This window comes from Hibiscus syriacus, unplaced genomic scaffold (genome assembly GCF_006381635.1).
Source record: "Hibiscus syriacus cultivar Baekdansim isolate YM2019G1 unplaced genomic scaffold, ASM638163v2 tig00111131_pilon, whole genome shotgun sequence".
Taxonomy (NCBI): Eukaryota; Viridiplantae; Streptophyta; class Magnoliopsida; order Malvales; family Malvaceae; genus Hibiscus; species Hibiscus syriacus.
Genome location: NW_024062991.1, coordinates 1,556,479 through 1,579,584, shown reverse-complemented (window position 1 = coordinate 1,579,584; position 23,106 = coordinate 1,556,479). Strand labels below are relative to the sequence as shown.

Below are 23,106 nucleotides of genomic sequence, written 5' to 3'. Positions count from 1 at the left end.
GTGGAACCAGGTGCTAGGTTAGATGGGAAGTGAAGTAGACATCGGTGGAAAATATGAAGAAACAAAATCCCTTTAGTATGTATTAATTTGTTAAAATATAATAAAACAGAAGGGGTGTAGTTTTGGATGTTTCCTTCTTAATAGCTCTGGAATTTAAAACTTTTATGCATTTTCCTTCTTCTTGAATAGCACTGGAGTTCAAAAGAAAACGTATCATCATCTCATGTTCTGTTTTCCTTTAGAAGTATTATTGCTCTGACCGAGTAATCACTAACAATTTAAAGCCTATCTACTTGGTGTGCTTTATTTGTTTGAATTGGTTTGAGATTTACCATTGGTGTATTGTAATGTAAATTGTAAGCCTGTTTTAGAATATAGCATAAATACTAATTAGTGAATTGTATAAGCTTCTTTTGACACTGTATTTAGTGAGTGAAGAAAGTTTGCTGCATTAGGGGCATTTTTGACATGATACAATCTGGTAGCATAAAACTAAATGAGTATAAGCTTCTTTGACCCTGTCATAATTGTTTTTTAAACAATTAAGTTTAAAAAAACAATTATGACTGACCCCATAGTTAAATCTTGAAATTACATTTGATTTCATGTGAAATAGCAAATCCTCAGAAAAAGCGGTGGTTCAACTGATAAATTTTGGGAAATCATCAGCTCACTCTCATTTCTCTTCACTGAGGACAAGCATCATTATTCATTCATTTTCAACCCACTACTTGTGATACTGTTTTGAGGAAGAAATCCCCCATGGGATTAAGATTGGACAGGTTCAAAGAACCAAACAAGTAAAACCAATTCCAAAAAGCTTTCCTTTTATATAACAAGCAATTCGATTTGGTCGGTGTGAATGTTGTGATTGGTGGTCGCCCGATGATTTGCCGCAGGTATTGGATGTGAGTTTGGTTTGGTAAGTGGGTTGCGATAATGATGAGAGGACGATGGTAGGTATTTTCAGGTTAGAAGGGTATTTTTTAAAATTATGATTAAATCATAATAAAAATGCAAGTGTTGATGGCTAAATTTATTAATCTTAATTTTCTCTCAATATTATGCCGTTTTCTTCTTTCTTTTTTATTTTTATTTAGCCGGCGGCAGTACTAATCTTAATATTAGTTGCCGACTCCGGGGATTGTTAGTTCTCTTGTTTTTAATGTCCTTAATTTTCTTTTTTTTTCTTGAGTCTTTTTAATTTTGAATAAAAATCTCTGTTCTCGTGACATTTTTTCTTTGCTCTTGTGGCATGTGTTTTCTCTGCTCTTGTGACACAATCGTTATAGTTTTTTGTATGTTTTTTGCTTACCTTTGCGATCGTTTTGGCTCTCACAAAAATCATCACAATATTTTATTTTCTGATTGGTTTGTCGGTGGTTATGTATAGTTAAATCCTCAGTTTTAGTAGAAGGTTATTTGTCGATGTAATCATAATTGTATAGCGAAGTAGCCTTCCAAATTGTTTGGCTCGATCTCCATTTTTTTGTCATTACGTAAAGCGTCTCATTCGACAGAGATAATGAGTTTTTATGAAGATTATTGAGTTTTGATTTGATCGTTATTCTCAATGGAAGATTTTTTTTTCTTCGTATCTTGAGGTTTAATATATTTAACTTTTATATAAGTATTTTGGTGATTATTGTCTATATATTTTAATGTGTTGTAATTTTGATTAATTTTATTATTAATAAAATTCAATTTTCATTATTAAAAAATATTATATCAATTTTACTAATAATTACGTTTAATGTTTTACGTTAGATTTTTTAACAATGTTGATTTAATATATTAAATCTAATTGTTAGTATATATATATTTTTTTAAATCGAACGATTTATTTATAATTTTTCATACTAAAAAACTTGACAAAAAGTATAGCACTTATTATCAAAAGACTAATTGGATATTTTTCTAATATTAAGTTAGGTCTAGATGGTGAAATATTAAATTAGGTGCAGATGTTTATGGAATCTTATATGTACCTAATAATCAAATCGACTTCACTTAATATAATCTTAAACAACATCTGACATTGCTGCAATTTTTATAATTTACCATCTGACACACCAAATAAATATATAATCCAGGCTTCTCCTTTTCATTTTCTGAAATATTAATCTAAGCTCAAAAGTCCTGAGACATCATTCCCTAGGGGCATCCAATATGTAACAGCTGTCCCTGTTATTACTTGCAAAGATTCATCTTATCATGCTACATTCTTAATTCACGACTAAGTAAAGACGTTAACTATTTTATTATTTTTTAATAAAATCAATAAAAAATTATTTAAAATATTTTTATTTTTATTTAAAACATTAATGTTTTTAATATTTACGGTAAATTTCTCAATAATAATAAAATCGATAGAAAAAATAACAAAACTGGTAGCGCTTTACTGTATATGTTAACAAAACCGGTAAAGCGACTAATAATAACAAAACCAGTAGAAATAATAATTTTTTCGGTAATTTTTTATCAGTTTTGTTAAAAGAATAATAACAAAACCGGTACCATCTTTCCTTAGCCTATATTAAGGCTACTTTCCCTAATTAACCTAACTGTCTTAACTGTAACATAATTTTTAGTTACAATACCAGAATCCCATGCATAATCCCCTTATTTCTTGCAGAAGAAAACTAGAAATTTGAAGGCAAGCATACTTTAAGAAACAAAACACAGGCCAATTGAGTAAGAACCTAGGATGTTGGCTTTTACATATCTTTCTTATATTTACCACCATCTTCACCTTTGAGCTTCAATCGATAGCTTAGTCTCTTATTTTTAACTAAATTATTTTTTTATCTATCTTCTTTTCGAAAAATATGTCTGATAAGATGTAACACTATTCTTAAATTATAAAACTTTTTTTTTCAATATGATATTAATGTTTTATACCTTTTCAGACATAACATTAAACATGACTATAATAACATGCATGTCATATATACGTATATGCAACAAAATGTTCAAGTCTCTTAAAGTTGAAACGTACAATAACTTTTAACCTATAGTCTATTCTATCCAATAATTAAGCAATTTGTCGGAATCATATAAACTAAATTATGAAATAATAGTATAGAGACAAAGGTTAGATGCCATGATTTGAAGCAACCATGTCATGAGACCAAATTCCATCACATCCTTTCGAATCTAGAGACTCAACAAGAGGATATGACATAGACATATAACACATACGTATCTATTAATCGTTTATAATTTTATAATTACTACTTGGTTCAATTTAAATGATAATACAAATCACAACCTTTAAATATACGTGTATAAGTATAAAAGAAGAGAAAAATTAGAAAGATATCCGAACTATTTACATAAAATAATTTTTTTATAATAGTCTAGAGTGATTACAATGCAATATATGTTTAATTTTTTTTTAACAATAGACGATGCATACTCATCTTATAAAATAATTACTCTAATCCGAAATCTTTAAAAAATAATATTATTTTTACTACTCATTTAATGGATTCGAAAAAAAATATTTTCTTTATAATTAATAATAGTGAGATGAGTTATAAATGTGAAGAAAAAAAAGGAGTTGGCAATAGCTTGGTTACTTGAATGAGGAATACAAGTTCCAAAATGCCTCTTGATTTCCTACACGCCAAGCAAACCCATGATAGAGAAAAAGTAGTCTTAGCTAGCTGGCAAATGCCACTATCATTGACTAAATAACAATAAATTTGTTTACATTTTCATTAAATCTATAGCTTATTGACAATTTCATAGTGTGCCCAATTAATTATTAAATACACACAACTCTGAGAAGTGTCAACCAACTCATTAATTGAACCAAAAACATCACCTGTGAATAATTAATGATGTGTTAGACTTGGCATAGATTCTGACTTGTGTTCGGTCCCATATAGTATTTGTGGCAGCTTGGAGAAATTCATATTTTAAAAGCAGTTTGCAATTTTCTTAATTTTGGACCCCAAACACCCAATATTAGTAATCAAATCCTAATTTGTCAAAAGAAATTATTAGAAAATTTTAAAATTTTGGGTCAAAAGAAAATAACATGAAGTCAAAGAAATTTTAATTTTACTAACAACCAGTTGGTCTAGTGGGATGAGACACTAGGTCCCTTAAGTAAGGTCAGGGGTTCGAATCCCGACGTTTGTGAATGGAGCACAATGGGTTAGGAGGGTCACCATCGCCTTTGCAGTACCTAATCTGGATTAGTCGATTAATAGATCGAATACCAGTGATTAATTAAAAAAAAGAAATTTTAATCTTCACTTCACTTAAATTTTAATTGACACTTAAATTAGATTTTTATGTAAATTTAGTAGTTGAAGATTAATTAATTATTGATGAATAAGTATTTCGCTCTATAACTGTATGTTTAATTTTTAACATTCAAATTACAAGAGATAATTTATTGGAGAGAGTATTCCTTTTAGGGGTCTTTGTTTAAGAAATTGACTGATTTTTGTAGAGATGTGGGGAGAGTTTTGGTAGAAAACTGGGTTTATGAGATTTACCGATTTTTTTCGATAAATGAAATTTCATTTGAACGCTTTTGTAATCTTTATGTTTATAATAATTTTTCCTTCATCTCATCTGTAAAGGTAAATAATGAAAAACTACGTTAAATATTGTCTTTTTATGTATAACTTATTTCATGCATGTTGATCTCACTTTGATTATTTTTCTAATTACAATTTGATTTGCATCAACCCAAAGAACAAAACAGAAAAAGAAAATCATTAAGAAGTTTCTAACCTACATGGGGATGATAAAACTCAATATATATACCTTTTGTCTCCCCCAAATTCATGTAATGTTAGATCCTTAAATGACACAAAATAGCATGTGCTCACAGCCTGTCCTTCACATGCATCCAATTCACCCTCCCCAACACATAATAAAAAATTCAACTAGGATCCACCCCCATCACAAAAACTATGCATAAATTATCACTTCTCTTCACCAATGTCACTTCGTTTACATTGTATAGGGTTGGATATCGGATCGGTTAAAAGAGATTCTAACCCGATTTCGAAAAAACCAACAAACAACTTAGCTCTAATACTATGTTAAAGCAACTTCAAAACTAGCTCTTATAACATGTTAAACTCGAAACTATCTTATAAAGCGAAGAGTACAATTGAAGCATTTGGTTTAATTGTATTATTCATCAAGGAAAATAGTAAAGAGAAGTGGACATCAAGATAATAAAGCATATGTAGAAGAAAGACATCAACCAACAATTATAGGTGAAAAGGCATATGTGGAGTGTATCAAATTGTTTGAGTGACTAAACAAAACAAAAGGCAAATGAAACAAGATACTCATTTATCTTCCTCTTTTTACTCGAGAAAAATAAATGGGGATTCTTTAGTTGTCAGTCTAGGTAATAATATTTTTTTACCCAAAGTAGGAAGCATTATCATTTGAAATGGTACTATAGTCTGCGGCGGTGGTGGGTTGAGCGTATATGGAACATGTAGTAACGACGGTAGTTGTAGGAAGAGAAGGAGGCGGTGGTTGAGTGGTGGACGGTGGTGGTGCAGCCACCGAAACAACCCCGGGTGAGAGCATGGCTACATGGGAAGAAGGTGGTATAAGGTTAGCTTCCCTACACTTGTATTTTATTATCTCAGACCTTACTGCAATCAGTGCTGCTTGTAAAGATTGAAGTTGCTGCTGCAAAGCTGAAATAGCACCCATGCACCCATACACCGGGTCTCGTAGCCTCATGTTCGCCTCGTAAACGAGACTATTGGCTGTGTCCGCACGTTGGCTCTCCGGTACTTCCTGAAACACACCCATTGCAAATGAATTAACCAAAGAGAAGAACAAATCACAAGGGGTTTAGGGTTCATTGTTGTACTACGTACCATCAGCATCTTGGAGACATTGCTGGCACCGAACACTTTGTGAACAGAAGCGAACTTTTGGGGTTCATGTGGGGAGAAGTATGGAGAGAAAGTGCACTCTTGAGCACACCTACGCCTCAGGAGTTTGCAGGCAGCACACGGAGTAATGGTATTTAGGGTTCCGGTAGGACCCAACATATGCCTTCTTCGCGTCTGATAATTACATGAAACATCTGCTTCTCTCTTTATCTTCTTCCCTATCTCCTCAAATCTCTCCCTAAAACACTCACAAACAAATAAAAAAGTTACGACTTTGCATATACAAAATGAATAATCTTCTTATAAGAGACTATTAAGGGGGGAAAATAGCTTGATAAGTGCATAAGGAACATGAAGAGATCATATTTGTTACCTTTCTCTGGACATTCAGGCATGCTCTCAAGTATGGAGAACAAATTTGAGAGGCTGATGAAATGAAAGAAGGAAGAAAGAAAAGAGAGAAAGGGGGAGGAAAAGAGTGCTTAAAAGGCAAGATACACACAGGGAATGGTTTGGTCCACTGTTTATATAAAATGAAATTATAAAACAATAGGCAAGGAAAGGGTTGTTAAAGTTGATATGTATATGAATATGAAGATTCCTGGGATTGTGATTTGCCACTTTGGGGACCAAAAGCTTTAATGGAAGCTCAAGCAATGGAGAGGGGAGACTGGATTTGTAGGTACAAAAAATAACAGCTGTTTCACTGCTTGCTCACGTGTGATTCCTTAAATGTTTTGACTTTCTGGAATTTCATCCAACTATTCAACCTTGGGTTTGCCATGTGGTCTTTGCTTCTTTCTTAGGGAATACCCTATTCTTAGTCACCTTTTGTAGATCATAAACATATGGTACATGTATATGCTTTTGAATGTAAAATGTGTTTCACTTCATGCATACAAGAAAGAAATTGTTTATGTCCACTTTCACATCAAAATTAATTAATTATACAATCATTCTTAAAATTGTGAATCTAAACAATTTAGACCTTGATTATCAACATCTACAATTCTTTCTTCAATCCTCAAGTTATAATTTGAAAGAGTTTTTGTATGTTTACTTCTCTAACAATATTGCAACTAAAAACAAGTTATACTGGTGGGTGGTCCAAGAAGCAAATTCTAAATTGAATAGATTTTGGGGTTTTCAAAATGTTTAAATATAATATTTTAAATTTATATTTTTAGGTTATTGAAAATAATGTATATACACATGTATTGTTATTACAGTTCGTTTGATTTGTATTTTGTGTCAAACATGTATATTTTTTTAACATTTTTTGTTTATTTATTCAAAAGTGTTTTCTATTAGATAAATTTGCTTCATACTTCTATTTTGGATTTTAAATTGTAGAGTTGTAGTGGATTTATGGGAGTAGTTGTAGCATGGCATCGGATTTGTGAATTTTTCTTTATGATTTTATTCTTCCGTGAAGGTCTTTGTACGAGTACCAAAATGATTGTAAAAGTATGTCAAAAAACATACCAAAAGTTATAAGAATCATAACGATTGTAAAAGTATGCCACAAGATGAGAGAAAATACGTGCCACAAAAACAAAGATTCTTATTTAAAAAAAACTCAAGGAAAAAGGATAACAAATGACATAGTATGAAAAAAAACTAATAATCACCGGTAGTCGATAACTAATATTAAAATTTATATCATCGTCGACTAGACAAAAAATAGATAAAAAAGAGAAAGAAGCGACATAAAAATATTAAGAGAAAATGTAGAATAAAAGAAAGAGATCTATACAATTTTATTTTTTTCTTACTATTTATGTTTATCAATGTTAACATATTTATTTTGTAATAGTAATAATTTACAATATATATGTGTGTGAATGGTAAGGTTATGATATAAATTTATATATATATATATATATATATATTAAAAAGGGAATTGGGCTGGGTGGGTGATAGTCACATAGATGTGGGTTGAATTGTGAATTAGGTCAGCCAAGCATGTTAGTTTCTTGTCAAAATCAAGAAGCCATCTCCAGAAAAAAGACCAAATCTTGGGATCTTCTGGTTCGGTCTTAATTCAGTTCGATTTATTAATAATATTATTATTATTTTGATAGAAACTGCTAATTTTTTTAAAAATATAAAATATTCAAATGATAATAAGAGTTTATAATTTTAATCGTAAACTAAATACATAATAATATTTTTCAAACTACAAAAAAACTAACCACTTAAAAACACATGATGATCATATAAGAAAAATATAAAAAAATTAACCCAATAAACTTAATCACAAGATAGATACCAATAAATTTAACTTAATTAATTTTTATAAAAATTAATTTTATAAAATTAATTAATTAATAAGATTTTAAAGGAGTAAATAGCTCAACATGCCTGCCATTAAGATCTTGTCACTAATAATAATTATGACAATTTTAAAATCATAACAATTTTAAAATCATAACAAGTAATTTGTCACTAATAATATTTTATTATGAATATAGTAAGTTGTCATTATCAATCACTAATATCAATCAGTCACTAATATAATGATCAAATTAAAGCCAACTTGTTTATTGCAGGAAAAATTGTAATATTGACAATATATTAAGTATTAGTTATTATTATTCACAATTGTGATAAAAATATTTTGTCGCTAGTCTTGGTGATGTATGATGATAATTTTTGTCACTATTAAAATAAATAGTTGTGTCTTATTTCTATTGGATCACTAATAAAATATTTGAATTGGAATTAACTTTTTTTTAACAAGAAATGATGTAATAGTTATAAAATATTAATATTATTATTCATAATTGTGACAATAACAAAATAATTAAATTCTTGTATATAATTATGACAAAATTTCTCTATAAAAATTTTGACGCTATTATAATACACTTATTGGCGCCAATTATTTTATGGCTAGAAATGATATGACAATGACAACATAAGGTTAAATCAACTTTGCTTCTCCACTGCTTGCACATAAGGTTGAATCGGATACCATCCTCTAGATCAAAAATTCAAACGCCAATAAAATTATTTGTCTATGCATGCAATTTTTTAATAGTTTTGATTAATTGTAAAGTAATATTTATTTATAATTTTAATTAATTAATAATATATATATTCTACAAACGGAGTTACTCGAACACATGATCTTTAAGAGAATAACATTCCATTCAATCGCTAAAATCATTTTATAAGGTCTATTTACATGCACACTTAAAGATTAATTCAACAATATCGTAAAATGTTATGAGAAATTTTCTTAAACAAATTGATTTGAGATTCTAAGTATTTAGTATCATGGTTAAAAATATTTTTGAGAAGATAATGATCATTTAGATATATAATTAAATATAAGAATTGTTTTATTAGTATATATTATAATAAAATATTTTTACAAAATAATAATAATATAAAAATGAGAGCATTTGAAAGAAAACGAAATTTAAATGATGGATTTAAAAAGAAAATTGGGATGTACTTTTATATTCGGGTAGATTTTGGTATGTATATTTGCATACGATGATTCAATATCATTGCTAGGAATAGAGGATAGTTGGATAAATTATGTATGTTATCATGTATTCTTTTTCTTCATAACCTTATGCATATGATGGGAGAATCTTTATTGGCTGAACATTTGTTCAATAAATCAGTGTCTAAATATGTTAAATGCCTTCATAATAGTTATAGAGGGTTTTAGACTTCTCAAGATTGAAATCAACTTTAAGCTGGAAGGAGCTTGGATTTTCCTTTCCTGTATTAAGTGGAGTATCTTACCGAGTTTGAAACCCTAGCATGAAATGGATTTAGAATTCTTTTGTTAATTAACCTTGGAACCAACTATTGCTCTAGAAATTTTGCTGCCATACATATCCTAATGTTTCTTTGTTGATTTTGGGCAAGAAAGGAGATTCCTCCAGAGGCTAATGCTCAAAAGTTGATGCTTTATGCGAGTGTTGACCAGTATTGCATAAGGTTTGAGTTTTTTTTTGTATTAATCATTTTGATTGCTTTTTCTGATATGTTGCTATTTAAGCATGATTTAGTGTATGATGCTCTTTTGAGCTTGGAGGAAGAAAATGACAAAAAAAGAAGAACTGAAGGACTTTTTTTGCACTAACAGTGAAAAATAGAGGATAAACTTTCTGCTTTTTATTGATAAACCACCAGCCTATAAATAGGCAAATACATAACTGAAATCAACATGAAAATAGGCACTATCTAACGTGCATCAACAAACTCCTATTAACTAGGAATCAAATTAAAACAAATTACTGAACTCCTGAAGACAAGGACAACCCAAATCCTTTCTTACGTGTGCTGCTACTAATTTATTTAACAATCCCTCTCTTAAACTGATGTTCCACACATAACATCAGTTTAATAAGACTCAAACTTTGAAGTGCCATCCCTCAAATAAAGTCCTTTGAATTGTAAACTCCAAGTAGCTCCCTGAGCTTTTGAAATGCTGGAAATTTGAGAGGTTTTGTTAGAATATCAGCAATCTGATCTTCACTTCTGCAGTAAACCAAATTAATAACTCCATCATTCGTGAGATCCCTTAAGAAATGATACTTCACATCTATATGCTTGCTTCGACCATGTAGAATATGTCTCTTTGAGAGATTTATTGCTGAACTGTTGTCACAGTAAATAAGAGTAGGCCTATCTTCTTTGAACTGTAGTTCTTCAAGGATCTTCTTCAGCCAAATAACTTGACAATAACAAGCTGTTGATGCAACAAATTTAGCTTCAGTGGTTGAAAATGTGATGATTGGCTGCTTCATTGATGACCATGAAACAGATCCTGTTCCCAACATGAAAACATACCCGAATGTGCTTTTTCGATCATCAGAATCTCTTGTATAATCACTATATATAAATCCAAACAAATATGACTTTTTCTTTCTTTTTAAAGAATAACCCAAACTCTTTAGTACCTTGCAAGTACCTAAGAATTCTTTTTGCAGCCAAAAGATGAATCTCTGTTGGACACTCTATGTATCTACTAATGACACTTTACATCATGCATTATATCAGGCCTTGTAGCAGTCAAATACATTAAGCTCCCCACAATCTACTTGTAAAGTGTATTGTTAACCTTGTTTCCTCCCTCATCCATGTTTAGCTTCAAACCAAACTTAGATGGTGTATTCACAGGATTACAATCCTTCATCTGAAACTTTTCCAAGATTTCTCCCATATACTTCTTTTAAGAAATAAAAATGCCAGCAGAGGATTACAACACTTCTATGCCAAGAAAGTAATGCATAATGCCAAGATCAGACATTTCAAATTCAGCCATCATGGATTTCTTAAAGCTTTCAAACATGATTGTATTACTTCCAGTATAGATTAGATCATCCACATATAAGCAAACAATGAGCATCTTTCCTCCATCTTCAATTTTTATAAAAATTATATTCATGAGGACATTTTTGAAATCCTTCCTTCAAAAAATAAGTTTCTATACGATTATACCAAGCCCTTGGAGCTTGTTTTAATCCAGTCCAACTGGAAGATAGGCCATGAGTTTTGAGTTGCCATAGCAAGCACCGACCTGATTGTATCATGCCTTACAACTGGAAAAAAATTTCTTTTTAATCAACACCAAACTTCTGCTTATAACCCTTAGTACCAAGCGTGCCTTGTGCTTGTCAATCTCACCATTCTCCTTCAGCTTTGTCTTGTATACCCACTTTACGCCAATAGTCTTCTGCCAGTTTGGAAGATCACATAGCTCCCATGTATCATTTTTTTCAATGGCTGTAATTTCAGCATCAATAACCTTTCTCCATTTTGGTTCTGTGACAGCCACTTCAAAACTAGTAGGATCATAATCTGTAAACAAAGCAAAGTGGGTGGGTGGGTCTTCAGATTGATTAATTTCAGCTACCTCATAATCATGCATCCACACTGGTCTTCTTCGAACACGCTGAGACCTTTGTGATTCAGCTGCAAGTGGGCTTTGATCAGCTATTGGAACATTTTGAGTGACTTACTCTTCTTGTTCATCCTTCATAGGTTGTTTCCCTTTCTCTTCATCATCAAAAGTTGTTGGAATACTTTCTTTAACACCATTTTGATTCCATGACCAAGTGACTTCTTCATCAAATACCACATCACGGCTAATGACAATTTTCATGGTGCTAGGATTGTATAGTTTATAAGCTTTTGACTTATCACTAACACCAAGAAAATTGAGTGACTACTCTCTGTTCATCCTCCATAGGTTGTTTCCCTTTCTCTTCATCATCAAAAGTTGTTGGAATACTTTCTTTAACACCATTTTGATTCTATGACCAAGTGACTTCTTCATCAAATACCACATCACGGCTAATGACAATTTTCATGGTGCTAGGATTGTATAGTTTATAAGCTTTTGACTTATCACTAACACCAAGAAAAATGCATTTTCTCCCTTGTTATCTAGCTTCTTCCTCTTCTCATCTGAATTTTGGCGGATTAAAACTGATTTGAATAAACAAAGTGGAGATCAAACTAACTTTGCAGAAAAGGAAAAAGATGTGTCTCTTTTGATGGTGTGTCACGTGAAAGAAGAAACTCAACAAAAAATGTGGTTTTTAGACACTGGTTGCAGCAATCACATGTGTGGAGAGAATGAGACATTTTCTAACTTGGATGAATCCTTTCGCAACTCTGATACCACTGACAAAAACAGAAGAACTGAAGGACGTTTTCTGCACTAACAGTGAAAACAGAGGATAAACTTTATGCTTTTAATTGATAAATCACGTTCCTATAAATAGACAAATACATAACTGAGAGAAACATGAAAATATGCACTATCCAACGTGCATCAATAAACTCTTATTAACTACGAATCAAATTAAAACAAACTACTGAACTCCTAACGGCTAGGACAGCCCAAATCCTTTCTTACGTGTACTGCTATTAATTTATTTAACAGAAAAGGGGGAAGAGTATCGGGTCAATGGGAGTGATCATGTACTACCCTGTTGCTTCTGATGTTCTATGAAAAGCCAAAAAGTTGTAACAATTATTGTCTTCAATTTATCGGTTCTTTTTTTAAAGAGAGTATTTTATTAGAATAACAGGACACAAGATATTACAATGGACCTCATTAAAAAACCTCCCTAATTCTAAATGGAGGAAAAAGAGTGCCCCAGTACAATGACCAAAGGTATTGAACTGAGTACTTACAACCAAACTTAAAACTAAAGTTAAGCACATCAGATAACCTATAGAACAGTAGCAGCACCAGAGAAACTAAAACAACAAGACAAACTCTACTCCCACTGCAGACCTGCGAACTGTTTCCACCTAGAATAGGCGAGACCTTAAGTATAAGCTATTTCCGAGACCAAGGCCCCTCCATGGAAGCAGATCGAGCCAACCAAAACTATTGCTCCCCTGCAAACTCCAACAGGGCACAGTCTCAACCGATCCCCTGCTTAGCCAACTGATCAGCCCGAGCGTTAAACTTCCTCGGGGTGAACGAAAGTACTATGTTTTCTTGCAATAGTATGGTCCTTATAGGATTGACCAACGATGCCAACACTGCCGGAAAGGACGAAGGATTCGAAAGCCAGTCAACGAACCTAGCGCAATCGGTCTTAACATAACCCCTCAGACTTATACCATGGTTACTTCATATACAATTTGATAGCGTGATCTATTTCCAATAGTTCCGCTTGAATCGGAGATCTGCATCCGATTGGCATTGAAAAAGTTAGGAGTGTTTTACCATTATGATCACGAAGTAACCCTCCAATACCACCAGCCGTCTGACTTCATCGCGCCGTCCACGTTAAACTTAAGAGTGCCCATTACAGGCGGAGACCAGAAGTGTGTGGACTGCTCGGACCTTTTTATTAAAACATGCGCTATCCGCTCGTGTAAGATCAGCAACCAAATCTTCTCTATTCAAGGCAGCATTTGGGAATTTAGCTTTCAGCCAGCAAACTACTCGAAACTTCACCAAGAACACCATTTGCAACCCATCTGTCGCAACCGTCTTTCGGTTAGGCCTCAGAATTGGGTTTCGACTTGAAAAATGTGGATTGGGAGTCGCCACCGATTTATTTAAAACAAATGGGTTGATCGGATACCCTATTTCTTACCTGATCTGCGTCTTTCCAAAGATGTATCGGGTTTGGGAGTCGGTTACGGTCAAGGAAGGATTAGCACCCTTGAACCGCCCTTTGGTACTACGTAATTCCAGTTGTCTTGATTAAGAAAATGCAAGTTAAATTAAAAGGTAAAATTTGATCCGAATTACTTACCCTTAATGAGTTTACGGAAATACCCTTAAAAAATTAAAATAAGATGTTAAAAGAAAATAATAATAATAAAAGAAAATAACAAAACTAAAGAGTAAACGAAAAATAAATGAAACCAATAATAATAAACATAAAATAATTGGATGAAACAAATAAAAAAATAAAAATTGAATAAAATAAAATGAAGAAAAAAAAATATATAAAAAAGAATAAAAAAGTTAAAGTGTTTTTTAAAAAGAAAAATAATAATAAGAACAAAGAAACTAAAAACATAATGAAATAATAAATAGTATAAATAAAATAATAAAATAAATATATAAAAATATAAAAATGTATGTATATATAATAAAATACTAAATAGTAACAATAAATAAATAAATGAAAAATAAATATATAATATTAACTAAAAAATAGTAATCATAGAAATAAAAATAAAATGAAGTAAGAATATATATATATATATAACGTTAGCCAAATATAGTAAATAAGTAAACATAGATAAAAAATAATAATATAATATATATATATAATAATAGGAAAATAATATAATATAACGCAAAGAAAAATGAAAAAAAATATAATAAATAAATAAATAAATTAATTATATATATATATATATATTATACATAAATAATAAGGGTTAAATTAAAATAAAAAATGAATTAGGGGTCAAAATTAAAAGTCAATCGAAGAAAAAAAACGACAAAACACGCGGGATCCACACGACCCGTTTATAAAAATCCGAATAGTTTTTCAAAAATACAAGCTCGGGGACTAGATCTACAAAAATAGATCTCGGAAAACGCCCCCGTTAATCGGCCCCAAAAACACTTCTCTCAGTTTTCTTTCGAATCAAAACACAAGGGTAAGGAAAAATAACATGCGAAGGTATGAACTTTACCTTTCAAAATATAAATACTTCGAAAAATAGCTACGAGTTGCTTGTAATTTTTTGCTTAGTATTTTGTATATCCTTCTCCGAATGTGTTACAATAGTGAGTTACAATGACTATTTATAATGCTTGTGGAATCTATCTTTAGGAATTTAAATAATAGTAGAACTCTATCCTATTTTTAGGAGTTTGAATCCTAGCAAAATTATATCTTATTTTTAGGAGTTTGAATCCTAGTAGGACGAAAAGGTGTATTGACAGCTGCCCCTCTTTGCCCATAGTCGTGTAACGGGGATAGGAAAAGATTAAAAGACACACTTTTCGTTCAATAGAGTTGAAAATAGACTCTGATGTTTCAATAACTCCCTGTCGAATTGAGTTACGGATGACTCCTCCATCGTGAAGCCGAGTTCATCTTGAAATGATATGAAATTGAAGCCGTAATTCAGAATTTGAATCAGCACGTGGCTTCCCGTTGCCCTTCGGTCTTCTTCTCGGTTTAAAGACCTTGGATCGGAATCGAACTTAAAAATCTTCATTAACAGATAGCTTTTTCTTGACTTAAGCTATGCTGCTTGAAAATGGTTGCTTGTCACTCAGGCGCGGCTAACCCAGGTCCTCTTCTCGACTTGAAAACCTCGACTGCAACCGGAAAGTAGTGCGATTGATGTGTCATCGAGCTGAATGGAATCGAACTCGACAATTTTGATGGAAGATAACCCTTCTAGCCTTGAGTTATACTGTAAATGATGCCATGCTGAGCGTAGTCGAACTCGAAGGTCTTTGTTGACAGATAATCCTTCTTTGAGTTGGATATCCCTCGTCGTGAAGTTGAAATCCAATCTAAAGATGGATGATGCTTGTGTGCACGATTCACTTCGTCGTGAAGTTGAAACCGCAGGTGACCCCTTCGTCGTGAAGTTGAGTATGGAATTGGATATCATTCGTCGTGAAGTTGAAATCCATGTAAGTAGCATTATTCCGAGTCCAATATCCTCCGTCGTGAAGTTAAAATTGGCTCTAGAATCGGGAAATTGTTTGGAGACAACCAGCCGTCCATTCGTTGTGAAGTTGAACTTGTGTTGTCTCGAGTCCAATATCCTTTGTTGTGAAGTTGAAATTGGCTCCGAAATTGGGAAATTGTTTGTTGACAACCAACGGTCCCTTCGTCGTGAAGTTGAACTTGCGTGTCTCGAGTCCAATATCCTTCGCTGTGAAGTTGAAATTGGCTCTGAAATTGGGAAGTTGTTTGTTGACAACCAGCGGTCCCTTCGTCGTGAAGTTGAACTTGCGTTGTCTGGAGTCCAATATCCTTCGTTGTGAAGTTGAAATTGGCTCTGAAATTGAGAAGTTGTTTGTTGATAACCAGCGGTCCCTTCGTCGTGAAGTTGAACTTGCGTTGTCGGGAGTCCAATATCCTTCGCTGTGAAGTTGAAATTGGCTCTAAAATTGGGAAATTGTTTGTTGACAAACAGCGGTCCCTTCGTCGTGAAGTTGAACTTGCGTTGTCTGGAGTCCAATATCTTTCGCTGTGAAGTTGAAATTGGCTCCAAAATTGGGAAATTATTTGTTAACAACCAGCGGTCCCTTTATCGTGAAGTTGAACTTGCGTTGTCTCGAGTCCAATATCCTTCGCTGTGAAGTTGAAATTGGCTATGAAATTGAGAAGTTGTTTGTTGACAACCAGCGGTCCCTTCGTCGTGAAGTTGAACTTGCGTTGTCTGGGGTCCAATATCCTTCGTTGTGAAGTTGAAATTGGCTCTGAAATTGAGAAGTTGTTTGTTGACAACCAGCGGTCCCTTCGTCGTGAAGTTGAACTTGCGTTGTCTGGAGTCCAATATCCTTCGCTGTGAAGTTGAAATTGGCTCTGAAATTGGGAAGTTGTTTATTGACAACCAGCGGTCCTTCGTCATGAAGTTGAACTTGCGTTGTCTTGAGTCCAATATCTTCGCTGTGAAGTTGAAATTGGCTCTGAAATTGGGAAATTGTTTATTGACAACCAGCGGTCCCTTCGTGGTGAAGTTGAACTTGCGTTGTCTGGAGTCCAATATCTTTCGTTGTGAAGTTGAAATTGGCTCTGAAATTGAGAAGTTGTTTGTTGACAACCAGCGGTCCCTTCGTCGTGAAGTTGAACTTGCGTTGTCTGGAGTCCAATATCCTTCACTGTGAAGTTGAAATTGGCTCTGAAATTGGGAAGTTGTTTGTTGACAACCAGTCGTCCCTTCGTTGTGAAGTTGAACTTGTGTTGTCTCGAGTGGCACGATATCCTCCGTCGTGGAGTTGAAATCACGGATGGCCAGTTCGTTGTGAAGTTGAGCATTGACTTGAATATCCTTCGTCGTGAAGTTGAAATCCAAGTATTGTATGTTGCAGGTGGACACAATTCCCTTCGTCGTGAAGTTGAAACCATGGAGACCCCTTTATTGTGAAGTTTGGCTTCGAGCTAGATATCCTTCGTCGTGAAGTTGAAATCCACTCTCGAACAAATTGTGTGTTCGAGAGAAACTTTCAATCTGTCGAGTTGGTCGAAGTGTAGCTTCTTGCTGCTGAGTTAAGCAACCAAATGAATATTTAAAGGTGCTTTTGAATCGAGTATCCTTCGTCTTGAAGTTGAAACTTGACTCTAAAATCTGCAAAAAATTATGTATGTGGAAAATGATAAATATGATACTCTAAAATGTATGCATAAGATGCATGTAACATGAATTGGTTATATTTTATCTCCTGAAAAAGGTCTGATAATTTGCATTGGATGTTAAATCCCCAAATGATGCCCTAATATCAAAAATGCCCCAATATTTGATGTTGAATCTTCAAAGATGCCCCAAATGTTCCTCATTTCTTGCTTTAGCATTGATTCTGAGCATGAGTTTTGTGTCTAAGAGTCACATGTCATTTACCAAGATCCATTCTAGAGAGACTGTCTTGTTTGAAAAAAAAATGTTTTTCTTTCTCTTTTATTTTCAAAGTTATGAAAATATCAATAAAGAGTTTCGAAAAATGTTTAATCAAAAGTTTTGAAAATATTGTCTCTTTCACGGTTTTACAATTGAGACGAATCATAAAACTAGAGTTCATTGGATATCAAATGTTTAATTACAATGTTAATCCTTCAATAAATTATAGTTATTTGACACGTGCCAAGATCAAAGCTATCTTTGGGAAATGGTTAAGTAAGGAAATGATAAAAATGTCTCAGGTTATTGTGTTTGGTCAAAGGTTTGGCATTTGATGCTCAAAGGTTTGATGGGGTAGCTTGTATGCTCCTCTACTGGAAGTGTTCTCCGACTCCCAGCTTTCATAGTCACATTTGGATTGTGCGATGCCTTATCAAGGAATTTGTGTGATCGCCTCAGTTGCACAATTTTTATATTCGAGCCACCTTTTTAGGTTTTCAACTTGAATCCTCCTTTGGTTTCAAGACGTTATTCAGGATTTATGTCTTGAACCCCCTTTGTTATTTTTCTCTATCATGCATTAATTACATTATTTTTTGCAAACAAAGATTAATCCTGATGGGCGGGATGAAATCTGAAAATATTATCTTCTGTTTAGAAATCCATGTATGATTAGAAGGGACTTTTAAGGCACGTAATGTAGGCCAGGGTTCATGGTTATGAAAGAAAAGGATAAATAGGCCCAAACAAGTGTTTCAAGGTGTTGAACCAAGGATCAATTCATTATGATGCCTTCAATCTTGCTCAAAATGTTTCTCTCTTGATGCTCTATGATCTTGAGTGAAGTGATTCAGTGATTCGGGAATGATTGTGGTTGATCAATCTAGTTTGAAGCTTGATGTACCAGTTGTTTTAGGGAATCTTTGCATGTGCTTTTTTTCCCCTTTTTCTTTTTGATTTTTGTTCTTTTTTTGTTCTTCTTTTTTGTTTCTTTTCTTTTTTGTTTTTGCCCTTTTTTGTTCTGATTGAATCTTCGCACTTGGAATTTGGTTCACCTTTTGGTATCTCATCTGAATCAATGTCTTCGCTCATGTGAGCATATTTCTTCCACCTTGCCCCCCAGTGTGGAGGGTGATCCTTGGTTAGGGTTGAATCAGAAGAAAAATACTACAGGCTCAAAAGGGGACACAAGGGATATATTTTTCTCCTGTTGTGAAGGATAAAGAAAGAAAGCGTTATCATTTCATACATGTAAATCTTCACAGAAGAGGTATACCCAGGGGGAAAGATTTTCAAGATTAATTCTATTCACATGAAAACAGTGTAATTAATGTATGATAGAATTATTTCGAATGAATTCTTCTTCTCTTTTCCCAGATGTCTCAATGTTCAGGCTCCTCGCGAGATGCCTCAAGTTGGTTCTTTAGAAGAATGCTCATGTTAAAATGAACACTCAATGCCTTGGGTTTTAATGGTAAGAAAGGTTATTTTTGAGTCTAAAAAAGACAGTGGTGTGTGTGATTTGACTCAAGAAAGGTATGAGTGTATCAAAAAGATAAAGTAATGTTCAAGAATTTCAAAAGGTAATGTCAAAAATTCGTCTTTTGGTAATGACCATGAGTTGTTTTGGGCAAAGAATCAAGGTATTTTATTCTGGGGTTTGAGACAGGGTAAGAAAGGTCTAATCTTTCCATATGTCAAAAATCTATAATTCTTGAAGAATTAAAAGAATCATTAATTCATTTAATATTCGAAGAACTAAAGATTAAAATTTGTTCAATTGCTCCACCTTAGAAAGCAGCATAAATTCAATCATTTAAAAGATTAAGCAAACATGAAAGATCAAAGATGTGTTCAAACAAAACAATCTTCTAAGTACAAATGGTATATGCCATGCCCCCTTCTTCGGCAAGCGCCTTACAGTTTTCAGAGGAATGTTTGGGGCTTCTTATGTGGTAACAGCTAACAGCTTCAACATCGTAGCCCTTAGGATATGGGGATTCTTTTCTTAGATCATCCTGACAGGATTTGTCCTACAATCAGCTGATCAGGCTCCCACTGTATTGTTTTCAGTTTTTTTTCTTTTGATGTTACAATCTTGCTTCCATGTGGTGTCATGTGGTTAAAACCACTTCATCGAATCCTCCATGAAGAAATTTGTTTATGAAAATGCTTAAAAATGAAATGTAGATGCACAACGCAAAATGAAAAAATGCATGAAATGTTTGAGGCATTGATCCAGAAAAGTGTCCATTATTATAAATAATCCTTATTTCGACAAAAATGTTTTATCTTGTAAAAGACATAAAAACAATCAAAGGTACATTCGGACTAAATCCTCTAGACCCCGAACAGCTTCCAACAGGTTGACAAGTCTTCTGTTTTCATCTGTCATTGGTTGTATGCCTTGTTGGACCACTCCAGCTTCCCTTGCCAGGCCGTGTAGATGGAGATATGTCTTCTGTACTTGATCCAGGAAGTCTCGGATGACTGCGTCTCTAGCCTTCACCATTTGTTCTGCTTGCTCCCAACGGAAACGCCATTGTAAACCTCTATCAAAGGGCACTATCTGAAGCTCGCTTGCTTTCTTCTTGAACCCATCTACAATAGTTTCTAACTCAGCTATTGTTTTGCCATCTCTCTCATGTTGTTTCTCCAGATCAGCCATCTGGATTTTCAAGCGTTGGTTTTGATGCTGGTTGTCTACTAAACATCTCTGGGCAGTTTTTATCTGTTCTTTCCAGGCTCTCTCACCAGGCCCCTCAAACTTTCCTTTCAAGCTGTGAGCTTCATCTTTCCAATACTCATAAGACACCTTCAACTTGGTGTTATCCTTGACCGTATCTTGATACCCCTTTCTCAAGTCTTCAAGCTCAAAATGAACTTTTTTATGTTCTCTTTCTAGTTTGTCTGCTTTATCTTTCTGTGAGTCAACCTTGAGTTTCCATTGATAACGTTTAGTTTCAAGTTCCTTAATCCTCTGTTTCAGCTCGCTATTCACAGCTTCAAACTCTGCCTTGGCTATCTCCAGTCTAGAAGGGACATGCCTGAGATGTTCTTCCATAGTCCGAGTGTCTTCACAGTCTGCACCGGGACGTTATCATTCTTTCTCAATCTTCGCCACTCCACATAATCTCGAGTAAGCATGTCTCTGGTAGCAACGACATCCATTCGAAATACTTTCTTCCATGACTCAGATGTTTCCCTGATCATCTTCTTATAACTGTCACTGCTATACACAAACTCTGATTTAATTAGTCTGTATGTTACGGGGACAAACTGACGTGCCCCATACTATCTAAGTTCTAACAATGGAGCATACCCAACTGTACCCCAAAGTCCGAGTAAAGTTATAGTATCAGAATCCCCACACCGGAAAAGAACGTCACCGAGGAAAAACCAGGGGGCTCTCCAGGTAATATCCCGACCCTGAAGATGTGTAAAAACTTTCATCCACTTTTCTTTTGAAGCACCTTCATTCCATTTCATTGTGATGAACTCCCCTAAAGGTGAATATATGGTGCTAAATTGGCGGTAGGCGACCCCGTTAGTCTTCCAGAAATGGTTGTGAATCCATACTTGAAGGAGCTGAATACACCCAAAGAGCCTACCTCCACCAGATCTTCGACAATGATTAATAGACCGAAAGGTCTCGGCTAAGATGGTCGGTGCGGGGTTGATTCGTCTCGGAAGTTGTTCAAACAATTCTACCACGGCTGCGTTAATGCAACCCAATGCCTTCGGAAAGATAATCAACCCGTACAGACCTAGTGCAAAAAGGTCTATAGTCTTCCACTCATCAGGGTGGTTCTTCATTAATTGCCTTATGTGGATCCATTCAATTCCTTCCCCACTACCTCTGTGCTGAGTCCAGTCAATTACCCATTTTTCGTCAACTCCCGCAACTTAGCCAGTCTGTTCTTGAAAGGCTGACTCTTGATGTGTTTGATGTAGGCTCACTCCAGTTTAATGCTTTCACAGTGCAATAGTGTAGTATACTCCTCGATGGTAGGTACCATGTCCTCTTGGTTAAAAGTGAAGCAACTATATCCCGGGTTCCAGAATTGAACCAAGGCTCTGATTAAGGGCTCACCGGTCTTAACATGAAGCAAAAGTGCAATGTCACCATACCGCTGACTAAACTTCTATTTTCGATCATTCTTCTAACTGTCCCAGATGTCTCGAAGTTCTTGCACATTGTTCTGTTTTAGGCTGATAGAGGCATAGCTAACAAGCTCTGACACATAACTTCCTTGAAGACTGACTCCCTTTTTTTTCTGAGGCTTCTCGGACCATAGTTGTACCTTAGGGTTTTTAATCTCCTGTATTACAACACCTTTATCCATTAATGCAGATTATTTATGGTTAACGAACACGTTTTTTGGTGGATCAACACCTCTTTTGAATGATGCAGATGATAGAAATAAAATAAAAGAGAGGAAAAAAATAAAAAGAGTTAGTAAGGTAAAGATAATAATCAAAGCAATCATAAAAATAAAAGTCCTACCCCACATGATATCTACCCCACATGATATCTACCCCACATGCTTATTATTCCTACCCGGACATGATCTCTATCCCGCAAGTTGATTTTGAACAAGTCCTAACCGCATAAATTTCTAGTTCACATCTTTTTGAACAGAAAGTAAAACAGAAAATAATTTTGGCATCCTAGGGTTTAAAACGAGGTTTTGGGGTGGGCCCTAACTCCTTGTAGTCTCCGGGTTTAGGTTCTTAAAAAAGGTACTCGAGTTCTCCTTGCCGGTGCCCCCTTGGGCTTACCAGACCCTTAGTCCCAAACCCATCACAGGCTTGTGTGGACTAAGTTAAACTCGAGAGGAAACATTCCTTTATGCCCATAAGGAGAATAAATTCACACGAAGGCATAAGGTATATAAATCCCGAAGGTTACTTGCTAGGCCCATACGATGAATAAATTCACACGAATGCATCGCTTTCACCCCCACTTAAAACGGGTTCGGAGCTCGGGTATAGAGCCTTTGGATGAAAAATCTTTAAGGGCTGAAATCATTAAAAAACAGTCAGTACAACTATTTACTCGAGAATATAATCAAAAGTAAGTAATAAGGATCGAAATGTTACCTTAAAATTTAAACTTACCTTTTCATTAAAAAGACAACTGGAAATTACCTTAGCCTGACTGACTTACATGTGTCCT

At 34.0% G+C, this 23,106-nt stretch overlaps 1 protein-coding gene across 1 annotated transcript; it reads right to left on the bottom strand.

Annotated features, from left to right (window-relative positions):
* Window positions 1-5,132: 5,132 nt before the first annotated feature.
* On the bottom strand, window positions 5,133-6,502 carry LOC120154513 (LOB domain-containing protein 15-like). The gene is made up of 3 exons (XM_039166233.1): window positions 6,262-6,502; window positions 5,871-6,126; window positions 5,133-5,787 (listed from the first exon to the last, which is right to left on the bottom strand). Exons 1-3 carry the CDS (start codon window positions 6,273-6,275, stop codon window positions 5,398-5,400), a joined length of 660 nt encoding a protein of 219 aa, XP_039022164.1. The 5' UTR covers window positions 6,276-6,502; the 3' UTR covers window positions 5,133-5,397.
* Between the last annotated feature and the right edge of the window lie 16,604 nt (window positions 6,503-23,106).